Here is a 21631-nt window from a genome sequence, read left to right on the forward strand (position 1 = left end):
TAGATCAATGCCGCACAAAGAAATAAATATCTCCAGTAAGGGTAACTACATGGGTAAATATAAATGCCAATACTATTGTATTTTGGCTTATAATTCTACTTTTTACTTCCTACAGAATCTAAAAGATAAATGCATAAAATGAAAGGAGGTATCAGTGGGGTTTTGGACTCATAATGCATAAATATGTAATTTGTGAAAAGAACTACATAAAGGTGGAGGGACAGAGGGGTACTGGACCACAGTTTGTACGTACTACTGAGCTGGTATCAAAGCAAACAAAACTATTACAGATTTAGGATGTTAAATTTAAGCCCCATGGTAACTACAAAGAAAAGCATCAGCTCATAGAGACAGAAATGAGAGTACAGGTCGCCAGGGGCGGGGTTGAGGGGAAATGCGAGTTAATGCGTGATAGGTATAGGGTTTCTATTTGGGGAGATGGGCAAGTTTTAGTAATGGAAAATGGTGAGAGTACTACAATATTGTGAATGTGATTAATCCCATTCAATGCTTTGTTTGCATGGGAGTGACTGTGATAGAAAAGTTTATGTTCTATATGTCCCACAGTTAAAAAAAAAAAAGATAGACAATGACAATTAAATGCAATACAAGATCTTGGGTGGAACCTAGCAAGGAAGGAGAAAAGGCTCAAAGAGACATTATTGGGACATATGGAAAAAATGGAATATAGACTGTAAGCTTTAGATCAACGCTAAATTTCTTGAATTTGATAACTGTACTTAAAGTGGTTATATAAGTGAATGCCCTTGTTTTTAGGGAATGTATGTAAAAGTACTGAATGTTTACGGAGCATGATGTATACACCCTATACTCAAGTGTTCAGAAAATGGATTGATAGAAGATACAGAAATGGACAAAAGATAGAATTATACAAAAAATGTGGCAAAATGTTAAAATTGGTGGATCTGGGATCTCGATATCCGGGGGAGTGGGGGGGGGGGCAGGCAGCGGCAGTATGTTGGGGTTCTCTGTTTGCATTATCACTGTAATGGGGTTTGTATTATTTTTTAACTGTCTTGTTAGTCTGAAAGTATTTCAAAATAAAAAGTTTCTAGCAACATATTCTTGGCTTTTCGCAGAGCTCTAGATTGGAAAATTCACATTTTCTGGTTATTGAATCTGTTCAAGATCTACCTAGTCACTCACGCCGATACATGAATTCCAAAGGATTGTATCAGAAGAACATGGAACATGCACTAACATTTGCTAATACAATAATGCCAAAGGCTAAGTAACAACTCATCAACTGAATAGCTGGATTTATATTTTGCTAGAACAAACCCTTACTGTGAATTGTACATTAGCTCACCCAAATTATACTTAGAAACCCTCTTGATAAAAGAGGACCTCTTTGCCTTTCTACCTATAATCTTAAAGTTATGGGCCTCCCCCTCAGTTTAAAAGCTTAAATATTGAGACCATAAATTAAAACTGTTACCTTTCGGACAGGTGGTTTAGTTACGATGTCTTCAAAATTATCTTCTGCTTTTAATGTTTGAAAATTTTCATGTAATATTCCTATTTTCTTATCATTATCCCACCCTGCTGGACTGGAAAGAAATGCGTATGATAAATTCTGAAGCATTTATATAGTCATTCTTCCATTCAATCCATGATCATATAAAGGGAATGTTTTACAAAATCAATCTGACAAATCATGGAAAACTAATCAGCTTTTTATTATAACGCCCAAGTTATGTTTCAAAATGATTATCAATCTTTTTAATAAAAAAAAAGCCATAAAGTTTTGAGTAGGAAGGCAGTTTTAATTATTACCACCCCATTTTATTCAGAAAACTTTAAAAAAGCATATCTAGATTACAAATTGGGTAATTTATGTATCCTAAACTTTTAAAGAATAAGTAGACACTACACTGATATTTTGTACCCAATAGACAGTTTAGCTATAATAGCAAGGTCTTTGGGAAAGGGGTTAGGAGGACAGTAAGTCTAAAATAAATAGATCAAGGAAGGTTATAAGTAAAACAATCTAGGAACAGATTCTCACCTATTCAACATGGAAAGGTTTATTGGTCCCACCTCAAAACTGAAAATGATGATGCCATCAAATAGTAAAATCAATACATGATAAAACAATATATTTAAGAGTATACTTACATAAATACTGCATCTTTTTCCACAACAACAGCAGGAATCTTATAAGGAAATCCATATAGTTTCTGAACGATGTATTTATATACTAAATCTATATTTTTGTTTTCTTTTACTGAAGTGTAAATAAGCGCTGCACCATCTGAATAACACCATTAAGGAATATTTTGGACAAATTCCATGAACATGTACCATAAAATTCTGTGTTCTCAGCTTAACATTTTTCTACATGTATATTGGTTTCAAAGTTTACTTCGACCAGTATTTCATTCAGTATTAAATTGAGAATTTAAAAAATATAAAATATGTTAATTTGAGCTAAAATGCAAATAAAACAACCTTTACATAATCTATTTCACTTAGGTGGGCAAAAGCCTCATTAAGCCAAAAGAGTAAAAGTAAATTTAATAAAACTGACATCATTACTACCTGTATATTAAGAACAAGTTTTTTTTTTTTTAACCTTACTAAACTTCATGAGGGAGGTGATAGTATTTGTCAACAACTGTCTTGCTTACTTTTTCAACAAAGATAGTTTGTACTACTGTCTCTTGTAGGCTTCACTAATCCCAGGAATTAGAACTTCAGGGACAAAGCTCAGGAGAACCACCGATGAGAGAATTTGAATGAGCAATCCTTCCGGGAATGACCAAAGGCAAAAGTAGATTTCATGACCAAAACTTGAGCTAACACAACCTCAAATGAAGATATGTAATTAACTTTAATCTTTTATGCAAAATATGGTGGATCAAAAGATCAAGAGGCCTATGGGAAAAGGGGCAACATGACCTCTGACAGATGATGTGGTCAGTGACTACTAAAGATTCTACGACCACCTGCTGAGGACCACACTCTTAACAGTGGCCACTGTGTCCACAAGAGATGATGGAATAGTCTAACTTCTTTCCTAGGACATGGCAGACTGAGGCTTACGAACCTAAAAGTGGTATAGCTAAATACTACTTAACTTGACATAAAACTTAACTTGGTAGAAACAAGCATCATAAGCTCAAGTAAAAGCTTAATCATGTGAACTTCTCACTAATGGTCTTTCCCATAATTAGAATTGATTTATGATAATTCAAATTTCTTGGCTGAAAAACTTTGCATTGCAATTAAAATTTTTAAATAAAGGTGATTTTTTAGTTTGTCACCTTCACTCACTGACAAACACATACTTCACTATCTTAAGGGGACTTCTCACATTTTGAATACTTTAAAAATCAGATGGCTCTAAAGGTCTGTCATTTAGTAGACAGCTTTCTGATTACATTTCTGTACAGACATTTTCTACTTTAGCGTTTAAAGAGACTTCTCAAATTTTCTAATCTTCAAAAATAACAAAAAAGGCTATAGACACTGTGCTGGTTTGAATGTATTATGTCCTCCAGAAAAAGCCTATTTGATGCAATACTGTGAAGCAGACATATTAGTGGGGTTTAAGTTGGAACGTCTGGATTAGGTTGTTCACGTGGAAATGTGCCCCACCCAACTGTAGGTGATAACCGATGAGATATTTCCATGGAGGCGTGGCCCCACCCACTCAGGGTGGGCCTTGATCAGTGGAGCCATATAAATGAGCTGACAAACAGAAGGAAATCAGTGCAGCTGTGAGTGATGTTTTGAAGAGGAGCTATAGCCAAGAGGCACACTTTGAAGAAAGCACAGGAGCTGCAGATGAGAGACAGTTTGAAGATGCCCATTGAGAGCAGACTCTTTCTTCCACCAGAGAAGCTGAGAAAGGACAAATATCCCAAGTGCAACTGAGAGTGACATTTTTGAGGAACTGCAGCCTAGAGAGGAACATCCTGGGAGAAAGCCATTTTGAAACCAGAACTTTGGAGCAGACACCAGCCATGTGCCTTCCCAGCTAATAGAGGTTTTCCGGACACCATTGGCCATCCTCCAGTGAAGGTACTCAATTGCTGATGTGTTATCTTGGACACTTTATGGCCTTAAGACTGTAACTGTGTAACCAAATAAACCCCCTTTATAGAAGCCAATCCATCTCTGGTGTCTTGCATTCCGAAAGCATTAGCAAACTAGAGCAGACACCTACTTAAATTACTCCCACTTTTTGTTTTCTAAGATTCTTATGTAGACGAGTGTCCTTTAACTAAACTCAACCATCATGTGACATGAAAAGAGACAGGCTCATGCAGAAGACAAAGAATGGAAGGAAGATGAGGAAAGGGAAACTACCAGTGTCAAAAGATCTTATTTAGTTAGGCTTTCTATATTATGTGGTCCATAAACTAAGGAAAATGAATGGTAAATTGTGGACACTATAAGCATGGGTGTTGCCTATTATTACTATCTATTCCTAATAACATTTCTTTACTTTTCAGACTCAAAAGCTTTGGGTAGGGAAACCAATCGCAAAACTTCTGATCCAACTGGGATGGGTGGAAACAACTCTCTTCAGTGCACGGAAGCTGTGAATAAGTTCTCAGCAACAAATTCTTTTAAAAGCATTAACTTACAACCCTCATTGTCTACCTCTCTTAGTTGTAAATGTTATTCATTTGCTTATCTAATCCTTGAAACCTTGATTATACAAGATGCCTCAAGACAGGTTTTCAAATCTTGTGGTCACCAAAATTATCCAAGAATCTTTTTTAAAATACAGATGCTCCAGCCTCATCTTGGAATTTTCCAATTCAGTAGATCTTAGATGGGCCAGAGCCTGATGCACAGCCAGATTTTGAAACCAATGCATTAAACTAATGAGATGATGACATATAATCATATTAAAAATGAGCAATACAAATCCAAAGCCTGATCTTGCTCCACCCCCAATAAATGAATACAGCTTTTTAATCAGATATGCTCACAAAACACTGATAATCATTTTTCTTAAGCATAGTACTTGAAACAAAGCAAATCAGTTACATATTTCAATACTTACTTCTCTCTCTAAAAATATCCAGATATAAATTATTTGAGAACTAAAAATGAAAATTCCAACCAGATGTAGGAAGAAAAACACTTCCGGAATTTCTAAAGTCCATCATTTAATTATTTTACCTAAAAAATCAAACAAAAATACAAAGGGTACACTGCACCAAGCAATTTGTTAAAGGATACACTGTAAACAAAACTTCCGGATATGTGACTGAATAAAATCAAAATGTTCATCTTTGTAGTCATGTTCTTTCTCCAATACACTAATGGCATCACACTGTGCAGTTAATTGAAAAGAACAACACAACATTAACTTTAAATAATGAAAATTAAAAATGATTTAAATGGTTCAATTATGGGTGTGAGAACATCACTCTGACATGGTGACTGAAGAGTAGGATCTAGAGTATCAACCACTCCTATCTGTCTAAAGACTTTTGGCTGGAGTCTTAAGACTAAAGAATACTTTTATTTGTTTAAAAAGCATTGACTTCTGTGTTATATTGAATCTGGTGAGAATACCAAAGAGAAAATTTTAGTCTGTAAGGAATGAAGAATAACAGGACAACTTCTACTGAGTGATCACACTTATTAACTCAACTACTTACATCCTAGAACAAAGTTTTCAAGATCTAAAAATCTATTCCAGTTCTATAAAACTTCTGTGTAGTTAGTCTCCACTTCTCACATTTCCTCTTTATTCCTCTGTTTATCCGATAATTCTTAATTGACCATTTACTTTCTGGTGCTTTTGTTCACTCACAATGATCTCACCAACAGTAAAATAAGGGAATTACAGACTGTTTTTGAAATACCACCTTTTCATCTTTTCATTCAATGAAACAATTCTGAATTCTGCTTTCTATAGAAAAAAAGTTAAGGAAAAAAAAAGGCATGGTTCAAATATCATGACATTCAAATAATTTCCCCCAAACCATTCTGAAAAGAGACAATGTGAAATCTGAAAAGAAACATTTAATAAAGTTCATTATACCTAACATTAGATTGGGATCAGATTTGATATGTAATGTTTTTTGGTTATACATATATACACCACAGAACAGAATCTCTTTGACCATTTTACAGAACTCTGAGAATGATTATTACATGATGACTTACGACCATTTTGGTGAAACATGGTAGTTTAATAGAGATTTTAATTTACCTCAAAGATTGTGGACTTAAAACAAGAAACTTATTCTCCCTGAACCTCAATTTCCAGAATCTTTAAACTGATGGAGTTGAACCACCATACCTCATCCATTCCGAGACATACATTCTCCTATCCCCCTATACATTTTTAAAGCTCTTAAACTGAGGTACATCTGATGGTGACTTACAGTCTCTGAACTACAGAGGATAATTTCTTTTGGCTTGAAAATATTAAGAATCTATGACTCATTTGATACTGACTCAGAATCCTTTAAGCTTAACATTTTTCTTTGGAAAAATAAAATTGCTTTTTAAGAGGCAAGCTGTAATGTAAAATCTGGGAAACAACTGCAAATAAACAGCTTTTTGCCCAACAAAACAAAACAAAAATCAACCATATACAAAAGGATTCCAGGGTGAGCTTTTAAAAACATAGTCTTATAGAAAAGGTGTAACTAATTATACCAAAATCTCCATTTGAAAAGGCAGATAAGACCTTAACTTAATCATGTTAAATTCTGCCCCATCTGTTATTAAAAATTCTGTAGCATTTAATGTAAAACCTAAGATAGATTTTAAATTCTTTATCACCTTTATTCCAAAAATTTATAAATTCCATACCTTCTTTTAATTATAAAGCAAGTTTTATGATACAAAAAAACATTAAAAATTTTAGGTCTTAATCGGGTTATGTTCTATCATTTTCATACTACTTAGGACCAAAAGGGGAGAAAATGAACTTGAACTCTGAATTATTTTTGAAGGAAAGTTGATTTCATTATTAAGTGTATATAGTGACAGAACTAAATTAACAGAATTTTGATAACAATGATCCTACCAGAACCTCTAGAATAAATTGATAAGCCTTGCTAACAGCATATCAACTGGACATAATAGGGGCTACCAGTGTTTAAGCCTATTTTATTTTAAGGACATAATCATACCATATTCAAATTTACTATTGAAATAAAATTTGTAAAAAAATTTTTTTAAATTGTTTAAAGAAAAAAATTTTAATGTTGAAACTATTTTGTTGTAAAAATTAAGCTATCAAAATAATTAAACTATCATCTTACCTATAATTATTTCTATTAAACTGATTGTATAATGGAGTTTAAGTAGGAATTAGGAAAATGAAACTCAATCACATATATTTCAAATAATACTTTCTTTTAATGAAGCTATGATTAACATCACATGTGAATATCATTCAATATCTCAAACTATTATTTCTGTTGTTAGGAAAATTAATGTGTTAACTTCAAAGAAAGCCTAGAAAACAAAACAACTATTCATTCTTGGTGAATATCAGTAGCAGAATCTCTTGGAAGTACACTAACCTTTGTGCAAACTACTAGTACTGGAATGCCCAAGTTATGTGTAAGTGTATCCACACCCAGAGGTAAAACCACACTGTCATCTTTGTCTTCCTGTGAGACGGTATTTCTTCTCTGTGGAGAAGCTGGGAAATCTTCTCCTGGCTCTACATATTCTTGGAAGTCTCTAATCACTAAAAATCAAAGTAAATAATTTAATTCTTAGTTCAGAAATTGCTTTACTTCAACAGGTAGATTTTTCTGACATAATCTAAATATATATTTTACTAGCACTTATACTTATTCTGGTGTAAGAAAAGAAACAAAAAGTTTTTGAGAAACTTATTTCGAAGAGAATATAGAGACACAGGACCCACATGAATTATTAGGAGGCAGAGTACAGCACTGAATGGCTCCAGAGTAGGGTTCTATGTAAGTCTGGTTCCATCCATATAAAATACTTTAGGCAAGTCATAATGTAGTTCTGTCTCTCAACCTTCTGTAATTCACAAGGACGTTGAACGGATAAAAGAAAATGTGGGAAGATACCCCACAATTTAAAAGATAGTTCTGGGTAACTTTCTAATATTAATTTTCTTTGCCTAAACCCTTTATACAGGTCTACTTCCTCTTTCTACCAATGCTTAATCTTGGGCATATTCATTCTGTAACCCTGGTAAGAATTAATAAGATATTGCCAATGATGATAAAGCCGCAGAACTCATTTCCAAGATTAAGAACCTTTGCTTAACAAAAAAAGTAAACATAAATGTATCAAAAGGCTTAACAATCAGTAACTACCTTTCTAGGAATTAATCTCAATCAATGTTGCATGCACACTGGGATTTTCACATGAGACTGTTCATCATGTTTAAAAGTGAAACAACAAATCTGGAAATGACTTAAATTACCCACACTATAGGATTAAAACAGTATATGAGGGAATATCATATAATTATAAAAAGTCAAGTTTCAAAGACTATTTAATGCTGTAGGAAAATAATATATTTTCAATTAAAAAATAAAGATTTATATAATTACATAATTTAAATAATTTATTTATTTAAAAAAAAAAGGTAATTATGAATAAGAAGACTGACTCTCATGGAGGAAAACTGTCCTAAACTTTTGTGAGGTCAAGGACAAGATGAATCCTGAGCAGCTGAACATGGTTCCTCCAGCAACACCAGAGTAGCAGCTCTACTGGCTACCTTGATATCAGAGGCTTAAATCTCACAGTGGTTCTCAAATGTTAGCAAGCACCAGAATCACCCAAAGGCTTGTTAAACCACAAATTACTGGTTTCTTATTCAGTAGTATGAGGTGAGATGTGAGAATATGCATTTCCAACAAATTCCCAGCTGATACTATTGATGCTGCTGGTCCAGGAATCACATGTTGAGAACCACTACTCCAGTATAAACTCAGATACAGGGGAAAATACAGAAAAAGAAAAGAAAAAAGAAACAACACACAGGCAATGGCCACCAGGGAAAGAGAGGTACAGATTAAAAGCATTCAAACATCTTTTTATTGACTTAAGATATAAATTCTCTTATATTTCTACTGTTCCCTTACACATAAATCCCAGTAAGCAGTCAATCTCCCCTCCCAAAAGTTATTATCAACTAACAATAGCAAAGAAAAGCAGCATTTCATTTGTATATTTTCTTAAGCAAAGTACAACATTGGCAAATGAAGAACTCTAAGTAAAATTCAAAAATGTCACTGGCTTACAACCTGTTAGAAAACACCCAGATCATTTTCATAATTTCCATGAAAATTTCCAATTCACACAGGAACATATAAAATATATTATGTACTTTGTAAATCATAAAACTAAGTTAACATCTTTATATTTATGTTGTTCATGCCTTTTCAGACACTTTGACAAGGTTGATAAAATTGATGTAATCAAGAGATTAAACTGCTGAAAATTAGCAGCTGAGGAAAGATTCAGCTTCCTGTTCACCCTGAAAAACTACTTTCAATATGAACACAACAGCCCTGTGGCAAAAAGAAAAGGCATTTCTACTAAGGAGTCTGCCATTGTGTATAGGTTTCCAATTTAAAAGTATGTTAAAACCTAGCACATCACTCAAATTGAACTTTACAAAAACAGTAGTTACAGCTCTAGAGCAACTAGTAAACAGCCAGGACCAGCTAGTAAATATATTGGAACAACTGTTAAGGGATATCCATGCCAGGACATGCATCATACACCAGCCTGGAATGGGTGGAATGGCTGAGATCACAGCATAGAACTGTAAGTAAAGCTCCCCAAACTGTGGCACTGGCACCCCTCCCCCACTGGTATGGCAGTCTGAGCTGGAACATTTTCCTGTGGAAAAAAGAAGCAGGCTGCTGGCAGCAAGGGAGAGTAACTCAACCAAGCTGGACGTGTGGTTTTACTTAACAAATCTGGAATACTTAAATACAAGCTACAAGCACAGATAAATCCGGAGCAAGCAGGAAAGGAACCTTAAGGTCTCTCTCAGGATAGAGGATGAGGGGCTGATGAAAAAAAAAAAATTAATAAAAACAGAGGCTTTTGGAGATGGCTGAGCTCAAAATACTGGAAAACAGCTGTGTCCTAAGAAAAAGGAGCACAGAGAACCAGGTACCAATTCCAGTTGACCAGCAAAACTGGGGGTCTGGGGACTAGCTCTGAAAGAGGATTTCTTTCTTTTTCCTTTTTTTCTCCCATTCTAAGCAGCTCATTAGAGAAAGCCTCAGGCATTTTCAATTGTCTGCCCTAACCCACGCAAGGGTAGAGTTAAGAGAGTCAGAGAGACAAAGGAAGAAGTCAAGTATACAAGATAATTCCCTAAAGGGCATATCTTCCCTAAGAAAAGGGGGGGCAGGGCCCAGCTCAAATGGCTGCCCTCCCTCAGAGAATTCAGACCCCAGGGCCTGGGGGAAAAAAAAAAAAGAAAACAGAAACAATTTAAGCTTGGCTTCTGACTCCCTCAGCTCCTGGCCGGGACAGAGGCTCTTTACACCAGGAGGAATTGCGGGCTGACAAGCACCACTTGCTGGACAGAACAGGAAAAGCACAGAGTATAGAGGCCTCACAGGAAACTGACTATTTTCTTAATACTGATTACACCTTCCTCCTGAGACCTGGGCACATCTGACCTTGGAAAATCTGACTGGGGTAATCAAGGAAGCCAGATGCCTACCCAACCAAAAATTACAAGTCACATTAGGAAAAACGAAGCTATGGCCCAGTCAAAGGAACAAACTTACAATTCAAATGAGATACAGGACCTCAAACAACTAATTAAAGATGTTCAAGCAAATCTTCTAAATCAAATCAATGAGCTGAAGGAAAATGTGAAAAAGAGATGAAGGATATAAAGAAGACACTGAGTGACCATAAAGAAGAATTCATAAGCTTGAAAAAACAAATGGTAAAACTTATGGGAATGAAAGGCGCAACAGAAGAGATGAAAAACACAATGGAGACATACAACAGCAGATGTGAAGAGGAAGAAGAAAGGAGTCATGAACTGGAGGACAGGACATCTGAAATCCTACAAACAAAAGAACAATTTTCTTGATACTGGAAAAGAATGGAAAATATGAGCAATGGCTCATGTATTGAATGACAACATTAAGTGAATGAATATATGTGCCATGGATGTCCCAGAAGGAAAAGGGGCAGAAACAATAATGGAGAAAATAATCACTGAAAATTTCCCATCTCTTATGAAAAACATAAAATTATAGATCCAAGAAGCACAGTGTACCCCAAACAGAATAGATCCAAATAGACCTACTCCAAGAAACTTAATAATCAGATTATCAAATGTCAGAGACTGAGAGAATTCTGAAGGCAACAAGAGAAAAGCGATCCATCACATACAAGGGAAGCTCAATAAGACTATATGCGAATTTCTCAGTAGAAACCATGGAGGTGAGAAGGCAATGGTATGATATGTTTAAGATACTGAAAGAGAAAAACTGCCAACCAAGAATTCTATTTCTGATAAAACTGTCCTTTAAATATGAGGGACAGTTTAAAATATTCTCAGACAAACAGACACTGAGAGAGTTTGTGAACATGATACCTGCTCTACAAGAAATAATGAAGACTATCAGTAAGAATAAAAAGAGAAAGAAAAAAGATAAAAATAAATAAGATATGACATATAAAATCCAAAAGACAAAAATTACAGACAGTAGACATTATGTTGAGTGAAATTAGCCAGAAACAAAAGGACAAATACTGTATGGTCTCACTAATATGAACTAACATTAATGAATGAACACTGAAAGTTTAAGTTAAGAACACAGATTATCAGGAGATAGAAAAATGGTAGAGATCAGGCATCTGATACTGAAGGAGTCAAAAATGTTCAACAGGATTGGTTGTATATATCCAGAAATAGATAGCACAATACTGTGTGATGGCAGCAGAATATTTTATGTATTCTGAACAAAGATGAGTGTGAGTATGGGTGAAAGAGGAAGGCTACGGGCACGTATGATACCAGAAAGAAAGATAGAAAATAAAGACTGGGATTGCATAATTTATTGAAACCTAGAGAAGTCAGTGATGGTCATTAAGTGTACTAATATAAGAATGTTTTAACATGAGGGAGAACAAATGAACGTCAACACTGCAAGGTGTTGAAAACTGGATGGTATAGGGGAAAAAATACAATTAATGCAAACTGGAGTCTATAGTTAACAGTAACATTGTAATATGCTTCCATTAATTGTAACAAAGACAATATGCCAAAGCTAAAGGTCTATAAGAGGAGGATAATAGGGAGTGTATGGGATTCTTGGCGTTGTTGCTGTTGTTATATGACCCTTATATTGTATTTTATTTTTTTCTTCTAAAAACAAAACAGTAGTTACACATATTTCCTTCATTAAATGTTATTCATAGCAAAAAAAAAATTCCTAATGATTATTATAGTCACTAAAAAATTTTGCATTTGAAATCTATATTAATATTTCTAGACTACTCACACTTTTGTTCCATTTCTTTCATTTCTTCAGGAGGAATTTTCAATTTGTCAATATGTTCTCTAATAACACTTGCCCATTTCTGTAAAGAATCCAAAGCAGTCCAAGGCTTTGACATATCAACAACCAGCATAGCTAGAGTGTCCTTCAGAGAAATGGCATCCAGTGAAAATTTAAGGAGACCTTTGTGATACAGGTCTCCATCTAAGATCCATACATTACATCTTGTTTGATCTAAAACAGAAAAAAGAAAGTTACCAAGCAATGGGATTGAGTTATTTCATCATCCAACAACACTTCTTTGTATTTCAGAGCTGGTTTTGACAAGCTTCTAATATTTAAGTCACATCTATGAATTTAGTAAAAACCTAAAAAATATTCCTGAAAATTATTTAACTGCCAACACAAAGCACAGGATTTTCTACTTCATATTTCTCAATCCTAAACCAGAAACTGCATAATATGTTTATATATTCTTAGCATCAGCAGAGCCATACATAGTCAAGATATTATATAAAAAAACGATAAAGAAAGTGATCTACAGAAGGAAAATGGCTGATGAGAAAAGCAGGGGAGTAGATGACAATTTTCTGTCAGAAAATGAAAAGGTGAAAAGGAAGGCAGCAAAACAATGATAGGATCCTATTATTTCACTATCTCAGGAAGAATGAACTCAAAATTGAAGTACCTCAAGCATAGCAAGAAAGGTAAGGTCTGCACACTGGAATATCCTAAAATGTTTAAAAGTATCACTATAATCCACAATCCCAAACCAATGCAAGTATGCCTAAACATAAATATCTATTGACTAGTATGACATGGTAGGACTCCTAGTGAAAACCAACATACTAAGAAAAGTCAATTACTAATGTGAGCAAACAGCACACCTCAGAAAAGACTTCAGGAAACTTAGATTGCAGATAGACACTCACCTTCCCTGTCTTCATCATGCACATTTAAGTACAAATATTCTAATCCTCTTCCTTTCTTGTACTCCTCTATTCCCTGTATTTTTCTTATTAAGCTTGTTTTTCCAGCTCCATCTTCACCTAGATACATATAAAAATGGACAAATCTTTTAAATTATAATATAGATTATTTAGAATGCTTTCTGGTGCCAACTGAAAAATTCAACTGAAAATGGCTTCAATCAAAAAAGGTAAGTTGATGGAAGATAACCAGGTAGCTATAGTCAAAGATGCAGACCTCTTCACCACCACGGTCCTCTTCCCCCAGTCTCTCTGCTCCTCTTGTTAAATCTCATTCTATTACAGATGGCTTCCTTTGCAGGTAATTTTCAGGAGGTGGGGAGGCAAAGTGGGAACTACAGCTACAGGAAGCTCCACCCTTATATCATTCCAGTTTAAACTACAAGGAACAAAACACTTTATCTCTTGGCTTTGAGTATGAAAAATATCAACTAAAGACTCTTAAGTGGTCCAGTTTAGGGTTTAGGTCATATGCCAGCCACAGGCCAATCATAGAGGACAGACGGTACATCAAAACTGACCATGGCAGGGAATTCTGATAGGAGCTTTATCAAAACTATGAAGCTATAAGTAATACATAGCAGGGGAAAGGAGTAGTGGTGGGGGAGAATAGTAAGTTGGATTAAAAAAAAAAAAGAGTAGAGGGAATGTAGAACAAATATAAAAAATAGACTTAAAACATACTAACAGCAGGAAACAATGTGATTTAAACTTGGCACAAATTTCAAAAATTTAAAAACAAGGCTATCTGTTCAATGTTTTGGTAAGTATATATATTTTTTTAGCTTTTTATTTTGAAATACATTCACACTTACAGGACAATTTAAAAAATAATACAAACCACATACAGAGAACCCTAGCCTACACATAACACCCAAATATCCAGATCGACCAATTTTAACTTTTTGCCACCTCCGCCATATCATTCTATCCATGTCCATCCATCCATCAATCAATCCATTTTCTGAGCACTTGAGTATAGATTGTATACATCTTTCCATGTATATTTAAGTTTGTATACATCATGCCATGTACATACATGTACGCTTAATACTGTCATGTATACTTCCTAAGAACAAGGATATTCACTTAAGTAACCACCTTAAGGGCAGTTATCAAACTCAAGCAATTTAACATTGATATAAAGCTTAGTCTACAATCCAGTTTTTTCACATGTCCTCACAATGTCCATTTGAGCCTTTTCTCCTTCCTTGCTAGATCCCATCCAGGATCATGTATTGTCTTTAATTGTTACTGTTTCTTTAGTTGCTCTTTTTTCATTTTTTTATTCTGAGAACATATAGACAACAAAACTTTCCCATCTCAATCACTCCCAAGCATACCACTGAAAGAGATTAATCACATCCACAATACTGTAGTACCCTTACCATGTTCCATTACTAAAACTTACCTATTTCACCCAACAGAAACACTATATGCATTATGCACTATATCCCCTTTCCCTTGCCCCTCACCCCTGGCAACCTGTTCTTTAATTTCTGTCTCTGTGAACTTGAATATTCTCCTATATTTGCTTGAAGTTACCATGCGCCTTAAATTTAGCTAAATCTATAACAATTTCCTTTGCTTTGATACCAACTTAACTTCAGTAATATAAACTGAATTGCTCTACTCCTCCATGCCCCCACTACTTTATGGAGTTCTTGTCACAAATTGCATATTCATATATATTATGAGTCCTAAACCACTAATTTATCATTACATTTTATGCATTTACCTTTTAGATCTTGTGGGAAGTAAAAAGTGGAGTTATAAACCAAAAATACAATAGTATTGGCATTTATCTTTACCCATGTTATTACTCTCACTAGGAATCTTATTTCTTCATGCAGCTTCAACCTGTTGTCTTGTCCTTCCTTTTCAACCTGCAGAACTCTAGCTTCTCTTGTAGGGCCGCTCTAATGGTGACAAACTTCCTCAGCTTTTGTCCATCTGGGAATGTCTTAATCTCCTCCTCATTTTTGAAAGACAGTTTTGCTGGATATAGAATTCTTGTGTGACAATTTTTCGCTTTCAGCACTCTAAATATGTCACTCCACTGCCTTCTTGCCTCCCTGGTTTCTGATGATAAACTGGCACTTAATCTTACTGAGGATCCCTTGTACGTGACACGTTGCTTCTCTCTTGCAGCTTTCAGAATTTTGTTTTTATCTTTGGCATCTGACAGTCTGATTATAATATGCTGTGGCATGGGTATATCAGGATTTATTGATATTTGGAATTTGTTGAGTGTCTTGGATGTATGTATATTCATGCCTACTGTTAAATTGGGGATGTTTCCAGTCATTATTTCCTTGAATATTCTCTCTGCCCCTTTCTCTTCTTTATTTTCCTTCTGGGGCTCCCACAATGCATATATTGTTACAGTTGATGGTGTCCCACAGGTTCCTCAGGCTCTGTTTACTTTTCTTCATTCTTTCTTCTTTCTGTGCCTCAGACTGAAGGATTTTAATGGTCTCCGCTTCAAGTTCTCTGATTCTTCTGCCAGCTCCAAGCTACTATTGAATCAATTCAGGGAATTTTTAATTTCTGTTACTGTAGTCTTAGCACTCTTTAATTTCTTTTAATAATTTCCATCTCTCTATTGCTATTCTGTTTGTGTCCATCTATCGCTTTCCCGGTATCTTTTGCCCATGTTTTCCTTTTAGCTCTTTACCATCTTTAGGACCTATTTTTTAAAAAGTCTTGTCTGGTATGTCCCAGGTCTGGTCCTTCTTGTTGATAGTTTCTAATGCTTTACTCTTTAACTCTGCCTGGGCCATTGCTTACCGTTTCTTTCCATGTTTTATACACTTTTTACCAACCTGGACATACTGATATTTTAATGCATTATCACTCAAATTCAGACTCTGTGGCTTCTGTTCCTAAGTTTGCAAACAGCTAGTCTTATGACCAAGTTTTCCTTGAATGCCAGGAAGTAACAATAAAAAATAGAAGAAGAAATAAAAGAAAACACCCTTCTCAGACTTTGTAGATTGACCTGTGCAAGTGCTCTCCTTCAGGGCTTATCCAAAGAATGGGTTATATAGGAGTAACTCCAGGCCAAAGCATAGGGGCTTCTTTCTTTCTGATCATCAGTCTTTTCTCAGACATGCTCATGTGGACTTAGGAACTCCTCTGTTTACAGGGTTACAAATGTTACAAATGTCCCTTCTTCCCTAGGAAATGGTTTTCTCACTTTATGTCCTAAAGCCAGCAAGCAATTCCTTACCCCAAGATGACTTCACTGCTCCCCTACAATGTTCTGCAGGAGAATTCTCTGAGTTGCGTTCCACACACGGGGTAGGTTCTGGCATGGTGAGTCCCTCAGGCCACACCAAATTGGGCCAGACATACATGCTCCGAGCATGTGCACAGGGGCAACTCTGTTCCCTCTGGAACTGGGACCAGGGATCCTCACTGGGAGTGCCGGCATGTTCCAGGCTGAGCTGATGAGGGATGCAGAAAAGGCTAGCAATGGTTTCACGAGATCCTACAGTGTTTAGTCTTTTTCTTGATAAGGCGCTCAACCTGTTACTACAATCCTTTGTTTTCTGGAACCTGAGAAAAATATTTCTGTCAATTCTTGCTGGTTGTTCAAGGCTTTTTTGGGGGAGGGAGATGGAGACGTGAAGTGTCGCACTCTACCATCCTGATCAGGGTGGCGCCTGATTCCTGATGAGATTTTTAATACCGAAAAATTTATTTAAATGCTAAGTTATTGTTTCATGGACTAATTTAGTTATGAGTAATATCATATCCATAGTTCTCACAAATAGTAAAGCTAAGTTTCTTGGTTCTGAGGACTTATCCCTAGAGATCCATGAGTTCTGAGATTTCTAAATTGCTTTCATTTTCAAGTTAAAACTGAAAAAAAAATTTATATATGTCTTGGGTCTTATGAATGCCATCTTTATAACTGAATGCTGCCACAAGATTTTTCTGCCTACCTCTGCATTGGTGTTTGTAATCCTACTGGTGCCAAGGTGAGGTCAAGTGATACAGGCAGAACAGAGAAGAGCATGAACACAAAGGAGTGCCAAACTCAAGAAAAACTGTGCCAGAACAGTCAATATCACATCCAGTCGTACTTGGCAGACCACTTCTTTTTATGAACCATTTTCCAATGCTTCACAGCAATAAGTGTAGCCTTAAACAGGCAATAAAGAACTTGTCATTAAATAAGTACTTATTTTTCAGTATTATTTTTACAGTGTACAATTAATCTGGTTCATGATGTTAGAAACAGTAATGTCTATGATAATGATGATGAGTCCCATGATGAGCCATCATGCTTAAAATGGAATAAAGTAATGGGTGAAAAATAAAACTTATAAATACTTCTATTATTAAATCCAACACTGGCATTTAATTTCAGCAAAACATTATTTCTTATAGTGTGTCACTAATTTGAATTTTATCAGCTTTATAGTTTTTAGTCTTTAATTTATAATTTTTTTTAGTTTTGTAGTTGTACAAGAACTATAAACAAAAAGAATTTATATCTAGTCAGTTCAGTAGGCAAGAGCTTTAGAGGTTACAACAGAAATAGTTTAAATCACCATAGGAGGGACTCGATGAAAACTTTCTCTTAAAAGGAGCCTGAGTCTGTTCTAGAACTAAAAAGAACAAAGATTTCTTAGCCTTTACTCTTATGGCACCAAATGACACCAACTGAATTCTGACTACCCCAAAGAAATAATGTTACATAGTATAAGCAAAACTCTAGTGCCTAGCCTTATAACAGAAGTTTAAACAACAACATAATGTTCAATAAGGATTTTCTAAATAATGTATAGACTCATTAAAATAGGCAGTAATTAACCAGGTACAACAGAATTTAATATGACCCAGGATTTTTCTTATTTTAATTTCTTATTTTAATTCCTGCCTGAGAAGTTAGAAAGTGAAAAATACCTTCTTAAGGGTCAAAAATTTCAGATGAATTTCCATGGATTTATAAAATATTTCGAATGACTTAAATATAAAGGCTTCTGAGTGTGTGTGCATATATATACAGATATGCATATATACATATATATACACACACACTAGTAGAAAATCTCAAAGGATAAGGGTGAAAATAAAAATCATAATAGTGTTGGCTAGAAATAATCACTTTTAATTTGGTTATCTTTAATGGTGATATTATGGGTGATTTTCTAAATAATAATTTTGTGTCTTCCTTTCATCTGATTTATAATTTTAAAGGTTCAGGTCAATAGGCTCATTACAGACCTTGAGCCCAAATTCACATCAAAAATATTGTCAATATTAACTATACATGCCCACTATTTTAAGTTCTTGCAACCATCACTAAAGCATGGCGGTTTCCTTTTTCTAAGAACCAAATACACTTATCATAAGACCAGACCTTACTCCTCTGAGAAAATGCTTTCCACTATTCATTTACCAAACCAAACTTGCACGTTTCAGACTTGCACATGTATCAAAATCACTTGAAGAGCTTGTTAAAATGTGTATTACTGGGTCCCGCCTCCAGAGTTACTGATTTGTCATTAGGTCTACACCAGAGATACGCAACAAATCAGGAAGTAAGCCCAGAGAAGGAAAACCCTGGTTTTGCTTGGAAGTCAGAAAGAGCTCTGTAGAGAAGGTAACAAGTTAGCCTAATCTCTGTTTAATGGACCATGGAGAGTTAGTCATTCCAGGAAATAAGGAAAGCATCTTCAGAGGCCTGGTGGCAAAGGAGTGTCCTTCTGGAAAGGACAAAAAATTTGAATGCAAGAAATTTAGGATGTGAGGGGAAAAGGAAGCAGAAGGTGAGAATAAAACAGGGAAGCCAGATCATTAAGGGCATCTTACGCCAGGCTGAGGTTGGACTTTATCCTGAAGATGATGGGAAGCCACTGCCATATTTTAGATAGTTCAGAAAGACTGTCACGGCAAAAATGTAGAAAACTGATTGACAGGAATAAGATTAAGAATAAGGAGATGGACAATGGATTAATATAAGACTTCTACCAAGACATGAGGTAGGGCTGAACTAAGATATTGGCAGTGGGAGTATTGACAGCTGGATTTGGTTGGGAGTTAGGAGAAGGATGAGGAAGATGTAGAAGCCAAGAAGATTCTCACTTACACAGCTTCAGTAACTCCACCCTCTCCAATTCTACCACCTTTCCTCTGAGGTGGTTGGCCCTTAGTCTTCCTTGGAGGTTGTTCGTCTGTTCCCACCCAGTCAATATATACTCTCTCTGTATTTCCCAGGGAATCTTTCCACACCCATGACTTCAATTCTACCTACTATCTAGGGACCATTAGATTTCCTTCCAACCACAGCCTCTACTGAACTTCTTACTGATCAGTGCTACCTGGATGTCCCAAAATAACTCACATTCAATATGTACAAAAGCAATTTTGTTCGTCTTGCCACCTGTTTCCCCAAAACTCACTTACATAATTAAAAGATTCCAACCTCGAAGACTTTATATCTGCTGTTTCCTCTGCCTGGAACACATTCCCTTCAGAAATCTTCATGTTGCTGAACTTCCTTCCCACCTTCCCTCAAATACCACCTCCTCCAGTAGGCCCTTCCTGACCAGATAAAGATACCACAAGAAAAAGAAACTACATACCATTACCTCTTCTGAAGTTAGATGCAGAAATCCTCAACAAAATATTAGAAAACCATATCCAACAGCATATTAAAAGAATTATACACCATGATCAAATGGGATTTATCCCTGGTATCCAAGGTTGGTACAACAAGAAAAATCAATTAATATAATACACTACATTGAAAGAATGAAGGAAAAAAAAATACACGATCATCTCAATTGATGCAGAAAAAGCAATTAACAAACCACAGCACCCTTTCTTGATAAAAACACTTAGACACTAGGAATAGAAAGAAACTTCCTCAACATGATAAAGGGCATATATGAAAAGCCCACAGTTAACATCCTACTTAATGGTGAAAAATCGAAAGTTTTCCCTCTAAGATCAGGAACTAGACAAGGGTGCCCACTGTCACCATTGTTATTCAACATGGTACTGGAAGTTCTTGCCAGACCAATTAGGCAAAAAGAAGAAATAAAAAACATACAAATTGGAAAGGAAGAAGTAAAACTTACCAGATTTGCAGATGATATGATCTATATACAGAAAATCCCGAAAAATCTACCACAAAGCTCCTAGAGCTAATAACTGAATTTAGCAAAGTGGCAGGGTTCAAGAAAAAACACCCCAAAATTAGTAGTGTATCTTACACAACCAATGTACAACTGAAAGAAGAAATCAAGAAAAAAAAATTCTATTCACAATAGCAACTAAAAGAAAAAAATATCTAAGAATAAATCTAACCATGGATATAAAGGACCTGTACACAGAAAACTACAAAACACTGCTAAAAGAAATTTAAGAAGACCTAAGTAAATGGAAGGATAATCTGTGTTCATGGATTGGAAGACTAAGTACATATGTTAAGATATCAATACTACCCCCAAAGCAACTTATAGATTCAATGCAACCCCAATAAAAATTCCAACAGCCTTCTTTGGAGAAATGGAAAAGTCCATCATCCAATTTATATGGAAGGATAGGGGTCCCCAAACAGCTAAAGCCATCTGGAAAAAGAAGAATGAAGTTCCCAATCCTAAAACTTATTACAATGCCACAGTAATCAAAACAGCATGGCACTGGCACAAGGACAGACATATAGACAAATGTAATAGAATTGGCAGCCCAGAAGTCAACCCTCACATTTACGGACAACTGGTTTTTTTTTAATTCAGTCTTACTGAGATATATTCACGTACCATACAATCATCCATGCTATACAATCAATTGTTCACAGTACCATTATATAGTTTTGCACTCATCACCCCAATCTATTTTTGAACATTTTCCTTACACCAGAAAGAATAAAAATAAGAATAAAAACTAAAAGTAAAAAAGAACACCCAAATCATCCCCCACATCCCACCCTATTTTTCATTTCGGTTTTGTCCCAATTTTTCTACTCATCCATCCATACACCGGATAAAGGGAGTGTGAACCACAAGGTTTTCAGTCACACTGTCACCCCATGTAAGCTACATAGTTATATAATCATCTTCAAGAGTCAAGGCTACTGGGTTGGAATTTGATAGTTTCAGGTACTTACTTCTAGCTATTCCAATACATTAAAACCTA

At 35.3% G+C, this 21631-nt stretch overlaps 1 protein-coding gene across 1 annotated transcript in view; it reads right to left on the reverse strand.

The window, feature by feature from the left end:
• DYNC1LI1 (dynein cytoplasmic 1 light intermediate chain 1) overlaps positions 1-21631 on the reverse strand; it is a 47838-nt gene that overhangs the window by 8676 nt on the left and 17531 nt on the right. Inside the window, exons 3-8 of the mRNA XM_037846617.1 lie at positions 13418-13534; positions 12489-12719; positions 7530-7699; positions 5221-5314; positions 2140-2275; positions 1460-1571 (exon numbers count right to left, since the gene is read on the reverse strand). Coding sequence (XP_037702545.1) covers positions 1460-1571; positions 2140-2275; positions 5221-5314; positions 7530-7699; positions 12489-12719; positions 13418-13534 — 860 coding nt within the window. The remainder of the gene's footprint in view (positions 1-1459; positions 1572-2139; positions 2276-5220; positions 5315-7529; positions 7700-12488; positions 12720-13417; positions 13535-21631) is intronic.

Source organism: Choloepus didactylus, chromosome 1 (genome assembly GCF_015220235.1).
Source record: "Choloepus didactylus isolate mChoDid1 chromosome 1, mChoDid1.pri, whole genome shotgun sequence".
Lineage (NCBI taxonomy): Eukaryota > Metazoa > Chordata > Mammalia > Pilosa > Megalonychidae > Choloepus > Choloepus didactylus.